The sequence below is a fragment of the Corvus cornix genome, chromosome 3 (assembly GCF_000738735.6).
Source record: "Corvus cornix cornix isolate S_Up_H32 chromosome 3, ASM73873v5, whole genome shotgun sequence".
Classification (NCBI taxonomy): domain Eukaryota; kingdom Metazoa; phylum Chordata; class Aves; order Passeriformes; family Corvidae; genus Corvus; species Corvus cornix.
In genome coordinates, this window is record NC_047056.1 from 37,784,987 (window position 1) to 37,807,487 (window position 22,501).

A 22,501-nucleotide genomic window follows, 5' to 3' on the forward strand; every position below is an offset into this window, starting at 1 on the left:
ACAAGACATAAACGCTTGTCTAATCAAAGGGCATTCTCAGCCAATGTTACAAGAAACTGGTAAAACATTAAAAGATTAATGTGTTATTTTAGAAATCACGTGCAAAATGCAGAAAACCCTATAGCCACTAATGTCAAAGAAAAGCAACAAAATAAACTGAATTTTTTATTGAGTCATAAACTGAATGAAAAGGGAAAAAGGCTACAGAGGTTTAATTCCTTCTACTATAAGCCACAGCCACAATGAGTGGAAAGTCTACTATTGTAAGAACCAACAGTTTGGGTAGAGCAAAGACCGCCTGAACAGTAGGTTATTATTCAATTATTTCATTAAAAACTGTAGAACTTTTAAATGAATATTTAATAAGCACACCAATATCTAAAATCAGACTGCTAGCATGGCTGGATACTCATTCAATCCTATGCAGGGTCTTATTGGCCCCTTATTAAAAAAAAAAACCAAACAAAAACACTCACAGGATAAAAAGATATTTTTTTTTTTAATTTTACAAGAGCTAAACAGCATATGACTCAACAAAACAACAGTAAAAATCAGGAGTGCTTCTCTACTGTTCCATTTTTATCCCTCAAGAAGAGCGTTTAATTTAATTTACTATTTACTCATTTTACATTGCAGTTCTCTGCAGGTGTCTGTAAATCCAGTGCTAACTACACCTAGTACTGGGAACACAAAATAGAAATTTCTGAGACAGGCTTAAATCATTCCAGAAATTCTTCCGTGGCTTTGAAGCTTCTCCCAGAAAAGCTCTGACAAGTGATATTAAGCTTCAACACTTTCAAGATTCTATTGTGTTTAAAGGAACAACTCCTAGCTTGCCTAAGAAGCAGTGTGGCCAGCTGGTCAAGGGAGGTGATTCTCCCCATCTACTCCACTCTGACGAGATCCCTCCTGGAGTACTGCATCCAGTTTCTGGGGTTTCCAACATTGGAAGGATGTGACCTGCTGGAGCAAGTCTAGAAGACAGCCATGAAGATGATTAAGGGGCTGGAGCACATCTCCCAGGAAGACAGGCTGAGAGTTGAAAATGTTCAAACTGGTAAAGAAAAGGCTCCACGGAGACTTTAGAGCACCTTCCAGTACCTAAAGGGGAGCCTACAAGAGAGCTGGAGTGTCACTTTTTACAAGGGTGTGTAGTGACAGGACAAGGGGCATGGCTTTAAACTGAAAGAGGGCAGAGTTAGATTAGGTCTTAGGGAGAAAAATCCTTCACTATGCGAGCAGTGAATGCACTGGGACATGTTGCCCAGTTCACGGAGCTAAAACTCACCACAACTAGAAAAAAAAGGGAAAATATGAGCACCTTCTGAATCAGCTCAGCACTGAGGGGGACAAGTGAGAGTACTGGCATGTGAAAGGTGCTGGAAGAGATGATTCAGCTGTATTTTTGTTTTGCCTACCCATTTTAACATGTTAGCTTTATGTTGAAACTGCAACCTGAGTTGCAGACCCAATCAACTAATATGAATGTTCAGTCATCCTAATACATCAACTACTGACACTGCTAAATGAAATTAGGTATTTTGTTGACTTTATGAAAAAGAGTTTAAGTTAACAAGTACAAACTAACTTTGAGTGAAAAACTGGAGACATATTTAAAAATTTTGCTAACTAATATCACGGTGAAAGCAATACATTAGCCATTGTGTTATAAACTTATCTACAGGTCTGTCAGTCTCACTTCAGTGCCTGGCAAAGTTATAGGTATTGAAGGTATTGAAAAACATCTGGAGGACAATGTAGTCATTGGTCACAGCCAGCATATCTTCATGAGAGGAAAGTCTGGCTTATCAAACCTGACTTCCTTTTATGATCACACCTAGCTGATCAAGTGAAGCCAGTTGATGTAATCTTTTTGATCTCAGTAAAGCTTTTGATACTGTCTCTCACAGGATCCTTCTGGACAAGATGTCCAGCACACAGCTGGATAAACACGTCATGGGATGGGTGAGCAACTGGCTCACAGGTCAGGCACAAAGGGTTACAGTGAATGGGGTGACATCAGACTGGGGACCTCTCACTGAGTTCCAGAGGGCTCCATCGTCGGCCCCCTGCTCTTCAACATCTTCATAAATTACTTGGGCACAGGACTGGAAGGGATACAGAGCAAGTTCACAGAGGAAAGTTCCAAAACTGGGAGGAGCTGTTGAGTTCCTTGAGGGCAGGGAGAACCTGCAGAGAGACCTCAACAAATCAGAGGGCTGGGCAATCACCAACCATATGAAGTTCACCAAGGGAAAGTGCTGGATTCTGTACCTGGGATGGGACAACCCTGGATGTATGGACAGGCTGGGGAATGGGATGCTGGGGAGCAGTGCCACAGAAAGGGTCATGTGTATCCTGGTCAATGGCAAGTTGAACATGAGCCAGCAGGGCCCTGGCAGCCAGGAGGGCCAACCCTGTCCTGGGGTGCCTCAGGCACAGCATTGCCACCAGGCAAGGGAGGGGATTGTCCTGCTCTGCTCTGCACTGGGGTGGCCTCACCTCGAGTCCTGGGGGCAGCTTTGGGCACCTCGATGTAAAAAAGACAGAAAGCTCTAAGGGAACATCCAGAGCAGGACAACGAGGATGATGAAGGGCCTTGAGGAGAAGCCATGTGAGGAGCTGGTGAGGTCACTTGGTCTGTTCAGCCTGGAGGAGACTGAGGTGAGATCTCATTGCAGTTACAAGTTCCTCATGAGGGGAAGAGGAGGGGCAGGCACTGATCTGTTTTCTGTGGTGACCAGTGACAGGACCCAAGGGAATGGCCTGAGGTTGTGTCAGAGGAGGTTTAGGTTGGAAATTAGAAAAAGATTCTTCACCCAGAAGGTGGCTGAGCAGCGGAACAGGCTCCCCAGGGCAGTGGTCTCAATGCCAGCCTGACAGAGTTCAAGATGCGTTTGGACAAATCTCTTGGGCAAACAGTGTGACTCTTTTGGGATGGTGCTGTGCAGGGCCAGAAGTTGGACTTGATGATCCCATCCAACTCAGCATATTCTGTGATATATAGATAGATACACTCACACGTGTGTGTGTGTGTGTATTTCTAATAATTAACTATCATCCTCTCTTCAAAATGCTTGGAAAAAGGGTAATTCAGGACCTTTGCTGACAGAAGTGTTCTCATTTCATTTGTATTCAGACAAGAATTTCTGACATCATAAGGTAGGTGAGCCCTAGCCTAAATTTACAACTTCTGTTTATAAGGAACTAGAGTTAACAAGAATATTTACTAAGTTTGCAATGGATTGAGCCCTTCCCTTCTAAAGAAATCTCTAGAAATTGCATCAACTACTAAGAGCTACCCAAAAAACCTAAGAATTAAGAAAGTGAATCATTTTAATCACTACTTTGCCAATACTGCCAATAAGGTTACTGCTAATGTGGCCATTTTTCTTTAGGATGTAAATAGAAATTGTTAAGTAGATTACATCTCTTAGATAACTAGTTTTGACTGCTTATCAGTTTAGACCAAATATTTGCAATCTAAACACAAAAATTTTTAGAAGAGATTACTTTGCACTTTCATTAAAAAGTGAAATTGACTGGATAGGACAACATGCTTGCTTGCAGGCTTTCCCATCTCTTTTCTTAAAATCTTGGTACATGAATTTGCCTCCAAATGTGAGCTTATCAGAACAGAGGTGCACAAGAGCAAATCACACAATTAGGAAGCCTGAAAATACAGGATAAAATTATCAAGAGAAAGCAGCATTTTATCACAAATGTGAGCACTCGATATTTTAAAAAATGCAATACATTCTAAAAGCTCTAGATTTTTATAATCCTGGAGTATGTTAACTAGCATAACTTGTAAGTTTGAGGAAACAGTTTCAAGGCGAATACTCCAAACCCAAGACAAACCAACTGAGGTCCCCTCAGCAAGGTGCAATGCATACAGAGAAACCAAAATCCTGTTTGTACTTTTGACACTGCTGGTATATGTCCTTCTGAACAGAACTTCAGACTTCATTATACAATCCTAGTAGCTTAAAAATACTTTTCTCCTGAAGTTTGACACACAGCTCTGTAACAATTCCAGTAACAAAACAAGTTCACAGCCAGAATTCTTGAAGTAGGGGGATTTTTTTTTTTTGAAAGTTTAAAAAAAAGAAAATGTACTATCAAATCCAGCTACTTATGCCTGTCTTTGCATGACACTAAAATGATGCTTACCAGACAGATGTAATTTTGTGGCTTATGGCTGAGCATAAGCAGACAGCATATTACAAGCAAGCTATGTAGGACAGTTCATTATTTAGACTGCCTTTTGTTTCCTATTGAAAGACATTGATTCAATTCCTTTTTTCTTTGTTGTGTTTTAAATATTCAGAAAGAAATATTCCAATAAAGAAATATTAAAAGAAAACAAAGCCAGTTTCAAGGAGTCATGGAACATATGAGGGAAAAATTCCAATACCATGGTGTTTATCATCAAAGACAAGATCATATATCCCGATTTCAAATCGGATTTCAATACAACACAAGGTAGTCACAGTCTAAGGTACTGAACAAGGAGATATTACAGTGGCACACTGAATGTAAACTGAATGAGACAGAAGCTCTGCAGAAACAAACTAAAATTTATTCTGAAGTCTACGTTAGAATTATAGTAGAATAAATAAATTTTAATATATCCATGTTTTTTCAAATAGCTTTTTCTTCCCTTACTTGCCCATCATACATACTTACCTATTCAAAAGCAGGTAACTGTTAAAGTGATCCAGACTTCCTCAAAAAGGTTAGTAATTAACTCATGTACACTTAAGAGACATTCTTACTATTCTTACAACTTAACATAAATAAGGAAATCTAACTAAAGATATTTACCTACATGCACAATGCTACCTAAAGAAAAAGTGTCATTGTTTGTACCATGTTCTGCAGCTTATATTCACTTACAGGTTTCACACTGACATTCCATTTAATTTTCTAGATTTACCCTCCTTAGTGTATGAAGATTCTCCAATCAATTCCAAATTAATAGATTCTGTTTCAAATAAGCAGACTAAATTTTACCAATATATTATGAAGGCTAACCCAGCCTGATTTTATTTGCGGAAGTACACGAATTTCTTTGACCTCATTGTCTTGATTTCTCAAAGACCTTGCTCTGAGACTGTAACAGATTTGTTTCAGCAACGAGACAAAGGCACAATCTAATTCACTTTTCAGATTGTGAACACGACTGTTCAAAGCACACATGTAATTACATTCTTTCCTTGCAACAACACAAGTTTTAGAAACACTTTTTTAGTAGAAACCTATGACTTGATATGAATAGTGCTTATTTCTTAAAAAGAAAGTGGAATTAAAATTTGCCTTTAAACACTGCTATTTTACAAACTCATTCAATTAAAACAACATTAACTTATAAAAACAATGCCTTATTTTAATGTGCTCTTTTAATATACTCTTATACCAAATGTTACTGCAACTAAGAAGTTTCAGCATTTTTCACCTTATTTGAAAATCTGACAGCAGTTTATATTTGAATAGTTCCAGCATTTCCCCTCACTGAAATCAATACAACTATTCACGAAAAGCAAGCAGGTACATCAACCTGTTAGCTGGATTTGAAATAGTACCATTTTATGCTCCTAAGTTATTCTTAGCGTGTTGGCATAAAGAAACAAACTTAATTAATTTTGCAGTTCGTCTCAAATCTATTGACTATCCATGAAACACATGACACAAAAGAAATCTGCCATTCTGAACCCAAAGGAAACCATATAATGAAAAGAGCCATGACAAAATAAATACCTAGTCTTAAAATAATAGTTATTGAAGAAAGAAACAAAATTCACAATCCAAAGGATTCTCCAGCTGGGCAATTCCATCTCTGTTGCCATCAACTTAGACAAATACTTTTAAGATTAGTCCCTTAACAAAGGCGGGGGTGTTGAGCTATTACTGCCCATCTCTGCACTCATCTTTGGCCACAAGCTTCCTGCCTACTTAGAATCTGGGCAACAGAGATGAGTATGTGCCAGCTTTACAACTACTGTATTTCAGCGTAACATATTATCTACAAACCAACTTTTAATGTTCTAACTGAAATCTTAGACTCTGAACTTCAAAAGAATCTAAACAGCTGAAGCTTAAGTAACAGAGTTTTCTGCTGTAACTGGGAAATAGACACAACCTAAAAAACAACTCAAACTAAGCCAAACAGCAACTTGTGAAAAAAGCAAATATATATGTTAAGAATACAAAAGTGGAGTTGTATAGAAATAGCTCATGTATCTGAAAGTTCATGTATGTTTATGAAAGAAAATTTCAGTACAATGAAAAGAAAATCCTAAAAAGTATCCAAAAGAAAAAAACTAAGGTACCCCACTAACACAGGGAAATTGTTTTCTTAAATTAGTGCTTTTCCTGTTTGAACTATTGTTGATTTACGTGTTAGAAGTTTCAGCGTGTTTGTAAACAGAGGAGTAATGTGAAAAAATTGAACATACCTTTGAGACCCAGAAGCTGTAGTATACTGTAAAAACAAAAGAGAAATCCCAGCAAGGCTGATAAAATAACTGCTCACTCTATAAGAAATGTACCTGGTTCTAACATATGTATAAACTACTACGTATTAACAAAACTTAAGTAGCTTAAGGAGAAGCGTAAGCTTTTGCTGCAGTAAAATCACAATTTAATTCCCAGCATTAATGTAAGAATGATAGTTTACAGTCAAGAGCCATTATAAGTAACATTAACTCATGCACATAACACAAAACAGTCAGCATCTTATGAGAAAACTAAACAGAATTTGTACAAACTTGCACTGCTAAGATGGTTACTGCCCAGTACAAACTCTACTGCAGGTGAAGGAGCATACACGAAAAGACAGATAGTGCTCAACACACAAACTCTTTAGTTATACTTTTTGGTGACCAGTGGGAAACTAGCCAAATTCAGGCTGGATATTAAAGATCACTATGCTTTTAAGTTAAGCAGTTAAGCGACAAATCATTAAAAATAAACATCATTGAGAAATATGGACATACTGCCAAATAATAATAAAGGTATGAAAAACCTCATTTTAAACAGTCATTTCAGAATTAATATTATAGAGACGAACATTCATTTTTACGTCTTTAAAACAGCAACAAATTTTGGGCATTTCAGTAATTCTAGAATTCTTCATGCACTTACAGTTTTAGGTTGGTTGATCTATTGTTAAGACATTACTGGTTTTTAAAAATAATGAAGTCTAAACAACTACGTATTCCCAAGTCACCTTTTTCCCCCCTTTAGTGTTAACAAGTAGGAATATGTTTTTGATGCTTCCAGTGTCAAGATCAGGTGAACTGAATGGTTTTACAGAGTACACTACTCCAACTCCTTAAGGGGCTATAAGATCACATTAAACTCAGCTTGTTATTAATAATTCATGGCAACTTCCTTAGTTCACTACAGGGGCATCACTCTTAGGGCATCATTCTTATTGAAATAACAGGGAAAGTCAGATAAACAGTGTTACCATTAAAATGAGAACCCACCTACCATAAACCCAGGGACTCTAAAAGCCCTAAAGAATTTAAATCCTTACAATTTTCAGGCTAAATCCAGAATTCTATTCTTTCTAAAATTTATTAATTTAATAGATAAGTAAAACCAACAAAATTTCATCTAATGAAATCTGGTTTATCTGCAGATTTGAAGTATCACATTTCCACACATTTAGCTGTACTGCATAAGAACTATTTATGCTCTCATTACTCTGAAATAGACCCTTTTAACAATAATATTTTACTTCAGTTAAGGATTAAACTGATTATATCCCATTAAACATATCTATGATGCAAAAATATTATTATTTGGAATTGGAACACTTTTCACTATAGTAAAAAATACCTACTAATAAAGCAGTTACCGTCGACACCAATTATGACACATAAAGACCACAAGACTTTATTCTTCATGGTCACAGAATAGATGGCTCTTACAGAATTATGTCATGCATTAGTAACATTTGGATTTCAATGCACATGACTAACTAGATGGACAGATTCAGGAAAAAATGGCATTCAAAATAAATACATTAAGATAGGGACTAGATACTCATTTTGTAATTTACTCAATAGAACAAAATTAGCTTTGATGAATCACTAAACCACCATGGAAAAAATCAGCTTTATCCTTACAGACTTAATTCTGATGTAGAAAGAAAACAAGTCCACTTCAAAAGCTTAGTCTGCTGAGTAAAATAATGCCCTATGCACAAAAAATTCTAGTTTTATGAAAATTCAAAATTTGTCTTTTAGTCTCTAAAGTAACAAGAGAAAACACGGTTAGTGTTTTAACTGCTTTGTAGCCCCAAAAGCACATTCTGGTATTAAGAAATAAGGTATAAGTGAGTGGGTTGTAATTTGCAATCAGTGTCCAACACAGACAAAAGCTTGAAAGGGCAATGCTTCAGAGTTACATGGGACTAAATAGTTCACTGCTGTACTTTCAACATACAAGAAAGGAGACTGTGTTTATTGCCTGTATCATCATTCCATAGACATATTATCTACATATGTTTAAAGACAAACTTTAGATGAATTGGTTCTGATAATGTTGGGGAAAACAAAGAAGGTCAGACTTTTGGGTACTGATTCTGTATCATCTACACAGTAACTATTCCCTGGTGTCTCTCATTCGCTCCCTGTTCAGTAATGTATTAGGCCAGGAAGGTTGTGTTTCCTGACATAAACACCAAGGACAAACAGAATTTCATTACTGTCTTATGGAAGAAATAGTTGAGAAGCCTTCTCAAAAAGTCACTTGTTTCTTCTAAGATAGTTGATTTTTAAATCCAGCTGGAAACCAACAAAAGTGATCCAAACTTTCCTTCTGAAGTAATCAGCATTGTCTTATTTGACTGTAACATCACTGTTGCATTAACAGAGTCCAATTCTATAGCAACAACACACAGCAAGCAGATATGCACAACAGTTTCATGTAGATAAAATGAACAAGAAACCCAAACATTTGACTTTTTACCCTAATGCCCCCTTTGCACAAATGGCAAAGTAAATCAAAAGTCTCCCTGTGAACACTCCTTTGTCCTCAAAGGGCTGCGTACTCTAACTCATGTCTATTACTGAACTAAGATTTCAAAATCTGCATTCACATGAAATTAACTATGTGATTTTTTTATGTGTTGCAATTGTATCCTGCAATGGTTTAGAGCTCACTGTCTGCTTTCCTAGTTCAGGAAACTGATTACATGAATAGTTCTAAAATAACACATTTGAAATGAAACAGAAATTGATGCTGAATACTCATTGCACACAGTGATACACAAGGACATCTTAGGTTCCTACCAGAATTACAGCAATAGTTCTATTATTACCCACTGAGAATGCATAATTTTTTCAATTTTATTTACATTAAAAAGAACTACAGACTTCTTAATTTTGAAAAAATCAGGAGTGGAAAACTTATGTTGGAACTGTTGTTGCTGACAGATAAAAGAAGGGAAATGCCAGGCTTTCAGAAGTGAAGTGCATCATGAGAAACATTTTAAGTCTGTCACCAAATACAATTTATACCATAAACAATAATTATGTAGTATTTGAGTGTTACTTGGCATTTTTAATGTAAAACTCTACATAACTGAGAAGGAAAAAAAGACATCCCAGATGTGTTCATGACACAATCTTAACAAGCTGGTGTCCCAAAACAGCCTGCTCACTTTAATGCAAGTTATATGTTTTTCCATCAAGATATTACCCAAGAACCCAAAAATGGACTGCAAAAGGGAAACTATGCTAATATACATAAAGTGTTCACTTATTTGATGTAATATTAAAATAACTGTATAATTTTTAAATAAAATTTTAAAGTATCTGACGCTTATTTTTAAATGTGAAATTATTTTTATCTCCATATCTGTAACAAAAAATAGCAAATTTAATCCAGAGACTAATTCAGAGGTGCAATTTCATAACTCCTAAGCGGAGTTGCACATACGCACAGTTAAATCAGACAGTGTTAAGTGTATGTGACTCAATAATTCCCAGGTACAAATAGGAGCATAAAGTTGTGGGCTGAATTCAGACAGCACAGGTAAACTGTAGGAGCAGTGCTAGGATCAACTGTGTGACTCTGATCTTAGTATATGTTACTTAAATCTTGTATTTACTTGAGGAACAAGACAAAAGAAAAAGCTCCAGAAGTGCTTCTCCTAAGCATCAGGTGTTTTATGAGATTGATGTGGCCAAAGCACCATGCCATACTTGAAAATTTTGAGTTTTAATGTTATTTCAGAGCAGCACTCAGTACTTTTATAAGGCTGTAATGTGTTTTCATTTTACCTGTACTAAAAAAAAAAAAAAGAATGGATAACAGCAGGAATGCAGTTATTCTAAGAAAGGGAGACATAAAATGTAAACATAATGCAACAAAGAAGCAAATGAAGAAATTCTCCTTTTCCTTTATTAGAAATAAGGGAAACAGATTGTGCTCATCTTGCTTAGGGCCAAGAGTCTCATTGTATGGAATTCAGCCAGGCTCCGCACACAGCTTACTATGGAGTTTTGCTGTGTTAAAAAGTAAACCAGATGGGATATTTGCTTCCAACAAGATAATTCTAATGGAAATTGTTAGAAGTACTGTAAAAGAAACTTCTCAGCTGCATCTGCTATTTTACTGTGTATAATAAGGGCAGGCAGAATGAAAAGTAGACTATGAAAACAGACCACAAAAATTTAAAAATTCAAAACATTAATCATTAACCAAGTTTCGAATTTATGTGCCTCAGAACACCAACTGCTTACATAACGCACACACAAGGCTAAAGCCAAATCTCAAACAGTAGCAGAGTTAGTATGAATAAAATATCTTAAGATTATGTGAAGTAAGTAAACAATAATAAACTTGAAGGTTAGCCTGTGGTTTCATACAGCTTGAAGAAAAAATATGAAGCATGTCAACAGACCAATACAGCAGGGCCTTGTGAGACCTAACAGACACAGAAGTTTTGTTCAGGACCACTAAGATACCACCTCCTGTCCTTAAAAGACCCCGTATTTTCCAGATGAGCTACAAAAGACAAAGAAGGTAGATGAAGTATAGTTCTACAGTTACTGTTTTTGATGACTTCTTGTACATCTGACTAAGAATCTTTGAAGTATTGTGCCCTAACTGCACTAGAGCAAAATGAAAGGTTTCTGGTTTGGGTTTTTTTTGGTTTTGTTTTGTTGTTGTTGTTGCAGCAATCTTAGACTGTAGCCCTGAACTGTTCCTGGCAGTAAACAGATTTTTTCAACATAAGCTACACCCATTTCATCACAACAAGAAATTCGCTCTTAAAGAAAGATAACAGGCAATAAAGGCAATATTTTGTAAACAAAGCAGCTTAGACCCATACTGAGCCCATTACTTTTGAGAAGTGGGGTCAGTCATAGAGAGACAAGCTCATGCTTCTATTATCCCAATCCAGCTTGCCAAGTAGAGGTACCTACCACTAAAAATTTACTGTTAAAATGGGCAATATATGTTTTCTTTTTTTAAAATCTTGCTTTAACACTGCTCTAAGCTCCCTTTTCTCCTTCAGGAACTGGTCTATACCAGACTTAAGACATTCTTTTCAGGCTTTGACATTGCCCTACCATGTTTCTTCAATCAGCCAGAAAGCAGATTGGAATGAAATTGATATGATTGGATAAAGGAAAATCAAATTTTTTCAACATTTAGTTTCAGTAATCTCATTATGAAGCTTTTAGTAATAGTGTAAGTACTTTGAAGTTCTGAACATATGTTTCCACTGAGAGTATTCCACAGAGGATACTGTATCAGAAAAGGGAAAAAATGTAAACATAAACGTACCAAAAATATTTCAGCTCATCAAAAGAAATTAAAATTGAAAGGACAACCATATGCCAGAGATGTAATACGATGTCGAATATGAACCACTTTTGTTTCCATTATGTACAGTCCTTTAATACCAATGAAGAAAATGGAAAATTATTTTTCCATGACATCAAAACACATTACCAAATGTTACTGGATTGGCATATTAAAAAAAAAAAAAATAGAAAATACACATGTAAAATTATTATGACAAAAAGCAGCTGAACACTGTTCTGTGAACTTTGAAGGTCTAAATGTTTCCACCAAGGGAAAGGGTGTCTTAGAGAAATAGCTCACACAATGGGCCTAAAAAAGCCCAGGCATCTCAGTTTCTTGTGACTCTTACTCTTCTGAATTTAGCTAAATATCCTTAGCTCTAACTAAATAACTAAAAGTTATTAAATCTGATGTATTAGATCTAACACAAGACAGTTCTATGGGCTAAATTTACTAAAAACAAAACAAAGCAAAAAAGAATCAATGAACTAAGGGAGGAAATTCACCACTGAGCAAGACATTTAGAAATGCTAAACAAAAGATACAGAAAACAGCAGCACAGACCGGAAGACACTGGAAATTAAAAAGAAACAAACAAATAAAACCCAAACAAATAAAAGGAAGTAGAGAAAATACATCATAATATAGAAAAGCTTTACACTTTTAACAAAACAACACTCACATCGATCATCATAACAGTGGTGAACAAAGCAAGCACATTTTTGTTACTGGAAAGTCAACTTTGCTTTTTCTGTTTGTTCACAGACAGACAAGTCACAAATAATTTACAAATGTAAATAAATTTGCTTCAGTGCCCTTCTATATCAAGGGCAAGCTTAGTGCATAAGCCTACTCTTACATAGTACACAAAAATACCCCCCAACAGATAAACTAAAGCAAAGGAGGATGTCCAACTTTTGTGGCAACAAATGCATTGTTCGTACCACCTTCACAAATAACACAGCACAACCAACAGCTTTTGATGGCAACTGCTCTCTAAAAAGCTGTGCTTTCATTTCCTACACATTAATACATTATAACCTTGCTGTCCTTTAAAGTGCCATGGAATGACAAGCTCTTTCCTCAATTAGGATCTTCACTTATCTTTATCAGCTTCTGAAATTCTTAAACAATAAATCAACTTGTTAATGCTTTTCTTTTTTCTTTTCTCAGCCAAGAGGTATGGGCATAGAGCTTAGAGGTAAAAACAAACTGTCCCCAAATCATAAGGGAATGCCAAAAGTATAAACCCCATGGAGTAAAACAAAACACAAACAATATTTTTGTTGTTTTTCTTACTAATAGATCTATGCTGTAGGGACAAATAATGCATAACAAAAGAACTTTTGACATATTCAGAAAATAATCACACAATCCCATAGATCAGATTTCCAAAGTCAGGGTTAAAAATGGAAGACATAAATGGCAAGGCACTTGTTGAAAATGTTCATTTGGTAACCACCTTCCTTTCATCATTTCAACTTAGCTCAAATCAGCCAAGGATAGAAAATCAAGTCTTCCTCAACAATCCGAACAGGAATACAGCCAAGAGGTATGGGTTAAAAACGGCAGGATTCAGATAATTTATTTTGGACATGTTTCATGGGCAATGACCTATCATTCTTTTTAAATGTGTGTATGTCATTGTTTTCCCTCTTCCAAAGGTAAATGGAGAAGAAAATAGTGACATATAATATTATAAATTCAGAGGTCATCAGAGGGGATGAAAGCTTCAGAATAGTTTTAGAGTCAGTTTTAAAATTTCCATCATTGAAATTGCTAGCATGAATAGAGGTGTTATATTCTGCAGACAGCCTCAAATAGTTCTGAAGTCCAAGAGTGAGCTTTTGCCATCAAAAAAAAAAAAAAAAAAAACAAAAAAAACCAAAAAAACCAAACCTACTTAGAAATAAAAAAACAGGAAAACAGTTAGCAGAGTTAATTTCTCTGAAGCACATAATTTATTACACCACTGTATGGAGAAGAAATCGCTGAAGATTTTGTGGCTTATCCATCATAGGCATGTAGCCACTGTAAAAAGGACACTACATAAAGCTACCATGCACTTAATGCATCATAATTGTGACAAGTTATTTATGCAATCTTTTGGCTGAATTTATGAGAAATCATTAATAAGACTGCCTTGTTCAAGAAAAGATGCATGTTTACCAGCACAAATACCAGCTACCACTGTACAAATTGCTCAAGGGCATGAAATAAAAGGCAGTTTCATGATTAATTATTTATTAATTTCTACCCTTAAGATCACTAACATCAAATTTAATATTTGAGTGATGGCTGGAGAGCTTAAATGAGTTTTTGTCTCTTGCCATTTTAACAGAGAATTTGTAATAACATGGCAAATATTTCAGTTATTTCCACATGCCTTAAAGAACAACTTTTACATTACAATTTTTCCTGGGTCAAGCTTTAACAATACTAATGTAGACATGAACATGCTGATTCAGAAAAGTGATGTAACACAAGAGTTACTGCTTAAAAGCCTGTTTAGTACAATCTGGCAGGCTTCAGTCTACTTCAAAAAGCGCACAATAATGAACTAATTCTTTCTCTGTCTTGTCCAGCCTCAAGAATAAACCAAGCAAAAGGGTACTGATGCATTTTTCTACATCAGATAAACCTGATGGATTTTTATCCCTATTTTGTAAGATCATCCATCTTTCCACTCCTTTAGCACTGATCAAAACACAGAAGTATTGGGAGAGGCCTGAAGTACATTTGGAAACTGAAAAATTATAAAAATATTATAATTTTAAAGGATGCAATTTACCATATTAAAATTTAGTTATTTAATGATTAAAAGTCCTCATAAAGCACAAACATTTGAAAGATGCCCCATCCACACTGTAGTTCAGAAGGAAAAAATCAGGTATTGTGTGGGGATACAAAAATGCTGTTAGCAAGGAATTTCCCTGCTTCTTCTAAACCGTGGGATACTTTTCTCTCTCATGGAAGATAACAGCAGAAGTTCTGTAAACTAAGAACACCTGCGACCTTGTAGAACTATGTTTATGGTACAGTAGAAAAATATTTTGACAATGGATGTTTTAGGATTTTAGCCAATCACCCCCAAGGGGTAGCTGATCCTTTGTCCAATTAGACTATGAAGAAAAAGTCTATAAAAGAGTTTGTAAAATAATTAAATAAATCAATCTTGCTGCACAATTCCTGCCTGCTGGATCTTCTCTCTTCCTCCCTATGGCTGCGGGACACGGTAATATTTTACGGCATTAATAACTGTGAAATAACTGACAATTATATAACTAAAGCTTGCCAACTAATTATCTCCAAACCAACCTTTGTAGTGGCATTCTGTGAATTCTGGCTATATAGCTGCACATTTCTTACATTACCTTCTTCTTCTAATGGAAAACTTCATGCATCACTGGCTGCATTTTGTGTTAGAAGTTGATTTTGAGTCCAACAATACTGATACACAGTACATAGCAACAACAACAACTGACTGAAAATAATTAATTTATCTATTTTACACAAACCTGTCTGGCAAAGTAACAAACTTCCCACTAATGGTTTTATTCTCCCTTGGGCTTCTTATAAATATAGTAACTTAGAAATAGAACTTGCCCCAGTCTCAGTATCATTTGCTTCTGTGGCCTGACCATTTACACAACTGAGAGTTCCATGATACAGGGTGTGGCAGCCCAACTAACTTATTTCAGTAAATGGGGATATATGTGTTTCCAATTAAGAAAACTACTCCACTTCTCAAGGCAATGTCATCACAACAGAACCAAATAATGTCTTCAGCTTTAAATGTATCTACAAAAGACACCCACTACTTTGGCAAGGGCTCTTAAAGAGCAGCATTTGCTGTTACGATTTCCAAAATATTTTTTTTTCAATTTCCATATTTTGTTAGCAAAGGCCTTTTCCTAATCATTTCTGGGAATAAGTGGAATTTGAAATTCTTAACTTTATTCCCATCTCACAGATATGCTGGACCAAAGATTTTGGCAATGGATACTGTATTTACACATGACATGTAAGTAAGCATGGGCAGTAATTGCAAGAAACTGCCAGATCAATTTTCTGTAGGGGTCTATTTGAAAAACTCAAAACACTGAATCAGAACATCCTTAGCCCCTGCTTAGTCTCCAGTGTCTTGATATTATAATAGTTATTTTGCAGCCTTAAAAAAAAATCAACCAAAAATACCAAAAAAGCAAAAAGACCCGCCCCACTTTCTTCCCCCTTGCTACTTGTCTTTCAAAAAGAAATACAAGCAAAAGGTCTTCTCATCTCCCTTAAAGGAAACAACAAAATCCAGAATGCTTATGTATATCTAGCAAAACTCAGTTGTCTTTCAAAGATATCCTACTTAAAATGATACTAACCTTATAAAACCTTGCTGATGGAATCATAACAAAGCATTTTGTAGGAAAAAATCATTAAAATATAATTCCAGTAAAACACAAAGTGTTTCATGATGCAATTCTGTACATGCAGTACAATACAGCTACCCTAGCAGAAAGGAAAAAGGCTCAAAACAAACTTAACAAAACAGGTCACATATTTGAAATACAAGTAGCCCTTGATATTCTGAGGTTTAGGTTTTGTTTAATCAAACTAACCATCAGAAAGATTATTCCACATGCTCATGAACTACAATTTGAACTATTATTCCAGTATTGTAGTGGAACTATCCATAGCACTAGAACACCAATATGACAACAAAATATAAAACAACCAAAACTGCAGCAAGAGATCAAAATATCTAAGTAGAAAATTCCTAAACTACTTTTCTTTTGGTTACTACAGTAGTACTATTATCATATATAGTACCATATATATAAATACATTCAGGTAAATTCAGAAAGGGTTTATTCTTGTTTTGCTTCCTCAAGGTTATTTTCATACCAATGAGAAGTATTTATGCAGAAAGTAGATTACCAACACATTGAAAAAGGGTGCAACATGGAGGAGTGATCGGTCATCCAGATAGCTAAAACTTTCACCCAGGCTCCCATTCTCCCTTAACTTGATTACTGTTGGATGAATCATATTTCACTGTCAAAGCCCTTCGCAACCTGTCGCTACTACCACCTTCATCTCTCATTCACCACAGAAATGCTGAACTGCCACTGTTAACTATATAGAGCCCATCTTCTACATTTATAAAACAGTTTGGGGCCTTCTCCTGTGTTTTTTGCTCTTTGAGAGATATTTTCTGAAAACTTTCACAAAGCTGTCCCAGGATCTTCCTTCAAAATCAGTTTGGTTGGTTTTTCTTTCCCCCAGAGCAGGGTTCAAGAACGTGACACTATTGCCAGGGCTGTTGACTAGGAAATAGTTCAGCCAATCCAAAGGCAGGTTGTCACTTCCACTGAGCCAACACCAGTTTTCAGCTGATGCAATGGTAAGCAAATAAATAAAATGAAGAATAAACTTAAAGAACCCATCACAAAAAAAACCCCCAAAACTCCCATGCCCCTAAGTAAGTAGAGGTTTTTGACAACCCATACCACTTAACTAGCTCTGTCTAGATTCAAATTACGATTTAAGGAACCTGAATGTGCACAAGTCTGTAAGACCTGGTCTGTGAGAAATAAAGAAGAGAAAAAAGAAAGAAGATAGAAAATCAAAAGCCAGTTAAAGGAATTATCATAAGTTGCACAATTATATGGTAGAATTAACTTATGAGGACATAAGGCATTTCTAGAGATATGAAACAGAAACATTTTGGAAAATATACCATATGTTTCATAGGAAAATTTCTTTTAATACTCAGGTAAAAAAAAAATGAGTAGATGACACAAATTCTCACCCTTCCCCTCCTGCCCCCAATTTTGCTACGGCACTCCCAGCTCGCAAATGTTTAGAGGAGACTTTTCAGAAAGTCTCAAAGCAGGAAATTGGACTAGGTCTCCACATCACATACTTTGAAGATAATTACTTTATTTTTGGGGGGTGGGGAGGGTGTCATACTGATTTTGGCTGGGATAGAGTTAATACTACTTAGAACCTCACACAATGCTGCACTTGAATTTACTATGAGAATAAGGTTGGTAACACTCTGTTGTTTCAGTTATGGCTAAATAGTGCTTAGCCCAAGTCAAGGACTTTTCAGTTTCCCATGCTCTGTCAGTGAGGAGGTGCATAAGAAACTGGGAGAGAGCGTGGCCAGGATACAGCTGACTCGAACTGGCCACAGGGATATTCCATACCACAGATCATGCCCAGTAGATAAACTGGTGGCAGCTGGCCTGGAGGATGGACTGGGTTTTGGTGAGTGAGCAATTTTACTGTGCAACCCTTGTTTCTCTTGGGTTTTATTCCTCTCTCTCCTTTTCATTACAATTATCACCATCATTAGCACTATCACTATTATTATTACTCTGCTTCAATTATCAAACTGTTCTTATTTTGCCCCCAGTTCTCCTCCCCGTCCTGCTGCTAGGCAGGGGAGAGAGTGAGCCAGTGGCTGTGTGGTACTTAGCTGCCAGCTGGGGTTAAACCAGGGCAGGTTGCAGCTCATGTAAAGCTATGTTTTTAAATTTGCAACTAATTGGTATGTACATTTCATAATCAATATTCACAAACATTTCCGTCTGCCACAGTGAAAATAAAATTATCATTCCTCAGTCATATAGCATTTATATTCATGAGCAGCAAGTAAATATTTAGATTTCAGTGTGAGGGCTAGAGGCATCAGCTCTGTAACCACATGGGCAGTCCCTTAGGTAAACTCAACTTGCTTTCCTGAAGCATTCAAAAACAAACACACACTGCAGTTCTGCAAGCACATGTATTTTATATACTACAGTAATACATTAGATCAGCAGATGACATTGCAAAATAAAAACAGTAGAACACCTGACCCTCTGTGCTTTCCTTAAGCCAAGCCTTCCATTTCTCTACTACATAACAAAAAAGCAGCCCAAATGACAAGAAAGTCCTGTAAGAAAAATTCCACAACTAGGAAGAGATCATTTGCATTAATATATATACAGACTGAAAATACTGGGGAACTGTTTTTAACTTTCTTCTTAGCTTTAGGAAAGCTGAAAGAACATTAGCCATACGCCTGCAATCATATACTGCTAAGGAAAAAAGACTATCTAGCTGAAAAACCCATAGCATTCTTGGAAACTTTTGAGACATTCAACTTAAAAATAAGTATTTTTACAAAAAAATGCATGGCTTTCAACTTGATCAGATCTTAGGTAGGCAGCAACTGTGACACCAACACCGGTCATAAAACAGCAAGCCTAAGGACAGCAAAGAGTTGTTAAAATGCATGTGCATCTACTACACTTTATAGATTTTACTTTAAATAATTCTCAAAATTGAGAAAGTCAAAGCAAGATGAAATGCGTAATGCGGAGGCTATAAAACGGATCCTGTAACTTTGAACCCCCCAGGCATGGGTTAATCTTACAAGAGAAGCCACTGCTGAAACAACCGAGTCACACGTCACACCAACACTGGGTGGGTACAGAAAGCAGCTCAAGGACCAAAGGGTCACACTCCCAACACCATCAGGTGTTCTAAGTTGCTTCTTTTCCAGGTCACCACTAGACACCACGCCATACCAATAACACGTATATATATATGCCGGCAAGGGCAAAAAAGTTCGCAGATCACACAAACCTTGCCCAGCAGCAATTACAAACGATATATTGAGAAGGAATAGAAAGTAATTTTAAAATGACCTCAGTCACAAGATTGGGCCAGATTTTTTTTATCCCACGGGGGTAAAGCAGAAGGGCAGTGACCCCTCTCAGCACTTTGGCCCCCGCGAGCCCTGCACGGCCCCGACGCGCTTTAACCAGAGGGCGCAGACCGAGAGCAGCCCCGGCGCGTCCCCGCCGCGGGGTCTGAGCCGCCCCCGCCCTGCCGAGGCACCGGGGGAGGCGGGCAGGGCCGAGGGTAAACGAAGGGAGCCACACCAGCCTCCGCTAACCCCCAGGGCTGCAAACAAGACAGCAGCCGCGGCGGCACCAGCAAGGAAGGGGCGGGCAGAAGAGGGGCGGGGAGGGAAGGGCGGAGCCGCATCCGGGCTCGCCCCGCTCCCTGACGCGCTCACTCACCGATCATGGCGGCGGCGGAGAGGGGCGAGGCGTGCACGCGCGCGCACGTGCCGGCCGCGCCTGCCGCCCGAGCGATCCCCCTGCAGCCGCCCTGAGGCGTCGCGCGACTGCGGGCGGGGGTGGGCCGGCACATGCGCCTCAGTGAGGGAGGCGGAGGCGCGTGTTGGGCCCTCTGGGTAGCGTAGTTCCTGGCCAGCTCACACCCGCCTCCCCCCATCACGTCATCGCCTCACATTTCTCCCCCGCCCTCGCTAATGACTTTCTCGTTAATTGCTGTCCGCCGCCCCGGTGTTCGGAGCGCCGGGTGTAGGTACAGCTGTGCGGGGCCGGGCGGTGCAGACGGGGCTCCCGGTGATTCCCCTCCCTCTTCCCCGGCGGGTTGTTGACGCGTTGCCTAGCGACGGTCGCGTGGCCGGGGACCGCGCGTGGCGGCAGGTGCCGAACGGACCCCGAGAGGGACCCGCAGGGCCGGACCCGGCGGGGGGACAGTGGCGGGCGGGGGGCAGAAGCCCCCGGAGGACAAGGACATCAGGTGGTGATGAAGGGCTGGACACGGAGGAGTGGGGGGGACGAGCTGGGCTGATTCAGAAGGGGTGTCTGGGGTTAGGGGCGAGGGGCAGGCAGGGCGCGGGACGGGTGCGTGGGGCTGTCGCTGGTTGTGGAGGGAGCAGGGTTGCCTGCTCTGACTCGCTGGGCACGGGACGCTGATGTTCGCTTGTTTTTTCCAGTCCGTAATTTGCATCTGGTCCGTCGCGGGCGCCGGTGGGGAGATGGTAGTGGAGGAGGGGGGCCCGGGCCCCTCAAAGCCCGCATGTGACAGGTGCTCCCGGCAGCGGGAGAAGAAGGACAAGCAGCAGGACAAGCAGCAGGACAAGCAGCAGGACAAGCAACAGGCCTGCGAGGGATTCACTATTAGAGCCATGATGAAAAACAGCGTGGTACGTTTGCTGCTAGCATAGGGGTGATACAAATTAACTCAACGTGTCCGGGAAGCAAGTTAGAGTTGTGGGTAAAGCATGTCAGAAAGGTGTGCAAGTTGCTAATACCTTATCTGGAGTTTGCTGGTTGCTGAAATTACCTCCAGACTTTGCAGAAGTATTATCACAAGGTAACTCTCTGTGCCTGTGGAAGTCATGATGCTTCAATTACTAAGTGCTTTGCTTTGGTGCCACAATTTTTCTGTGTGGTTTTATATTGGCAGTGCACATCCTATTAGACTGCCAGCCTGTGGAATTGTGTATGAGGCTTACTGCCTCCCACTTAGCAAAATGCTGTCAAGTGGTAGTGCAGTATTTCTCAAAAATTTTCATACACTGATACAGTGTATGAATTTGATGTGAATGTCAAATAGGATGGCAGAGATCTGGAAAATAGATTAGTTTTTAAAACAAGCTTGGAAAATAATGAGAAGCTTCCACACCATCTAGGAGAATACTAAACTGGAAACAAACAGTAGTTCTTCAACTTGTAGTTCAAAGACAGAGAAATTGATCCAGCAAGCTTCATTTTAAGTTATAGTCACAATTTCTAATGAACTTGGAGTTGAAGTATTATATAATGGTCCTTCAAATTACTTTATACTGTTTTATTTGTCTGGCTTTATCACAATTTAGGAATTAAAAAAGCTTCAACTAGTACAGAGTACAAATGTTCTACATGTAGCTGGATGAGGTAATATTGCCATACATCACTGCCTAAGCTCCTGAATTGTATTTTTTTTTTATTTGGACACAGTTCAAGGTGTTAGCAAAGTCTTAAGTCCTCAAAGGTATTTTTAAATCTATAGACTATTCTGACAGCAGTTATGAAATACATTATTTCCCTTTTTTTTTTCTGAAATGGTCTTCCTCGACCAGTCTCTCTGATCTTGTTATGTGCAAGAACATCCTCTTAAAAAGCCAAACAAGTCCACCTTTAAACAAATTTTAAATGGAGTAAAAGTTGTGTACTTGAAAAACTTTCTCCTAATTAGTAAAACTAAAACCTGTTTCACCTTACTTGGAAAAACACAACATGAACATGACCAAAAATCTCTTTGTTTTAAAGATTGTTTGGTTTGTTTTTATTCTAGAGATGCATGGAATAGACTATAATTCTTCGGCAACCTTAAGAATTTATTTTTAAAGTATGTTTCCTGTTCTCTGGAAAATATTCAAGTAATGGATATTTGCACATACTTGTTTACACCTAGATATGTAAAAGACGGTTTTGTCTAGAAGAATCAATAGTTTCAGTGGAGTTTGAGAAATACACATTTAGTTTTAAAAAAGGAGCTGTGACTTGTAAACACAACTAACTATGACTTTAATCAGAATTTAGGTTTCCTTTTAAATATTTAGAGAATATTAACTTTTATGGCTGCATTTCTAACTTCCTAAATATGAACAGAACATTAAATCATGTGATACTGTCACTAAGATACTGCATACAGGTAAGTCTGCTGCCTTTGGAGCTACTCACAGGGTAACAGAAATTACTTTCCCTGGCATGGACATCTGGAAATCATCTAATCCAGCCTCCCACTTGAAGTGGGCCTATCGCTAGCGCTCAGATCAGGTCAGTGATGGGTTTTCCTAGCTAAACTGTGAAAACCCCCA

General features: G+C 38.1%; 2 protein-coding genes across 3 annotated transcripts in view; one reads left to right on the plus strand and one right to left on the minus strand.

Moving 5' to 3' along the window:
* Nucleotides 1–20,016, minus strand: part of PRKN (parkin RBR E3 ubiquitin protein ligase) — a 697,917-nt gene extending 677,901 nt beyond the window's left edge. For both annotated transcript variants that reach the window (XM_039569208.1, XM_039569206.1), the window contains exon 1: nt 19,905–20,016. In XM_039569208.1, the coding sequence (XP_039425142.1) occupies nt 19,905–19,911 (7 nt within the window). In that variant the 5' untranslated portion in view covers nt 19,912–20,016. The remainder of the gene's footprint in view (nt 1–19,904) is intronic.
* Nucleotides 20,017–20,265: 249 nt separating this feature from the next.
* Nucleotides 20,266–22,501, plus strand: part of PACRG (parkin coregulated) — a 215,307-nt gene continuing 213,071 nt past the window's right edge. Inside the window, exons 1-2 of the mRNA XM_039569209.1 lie at nt 20,266–20,436; nt 20,633–20,842. Coding sequence (XP_039425143.1) covers nt 20,675–20,842 — 168 coding nt within the window. The 5' untranslated portion in view covers nt 20,266–20,436; nt 20,633–20,674. The remainder of the gene's footprint in view (nt 20,437–20,632; nt 20,843–22,501) is intronic.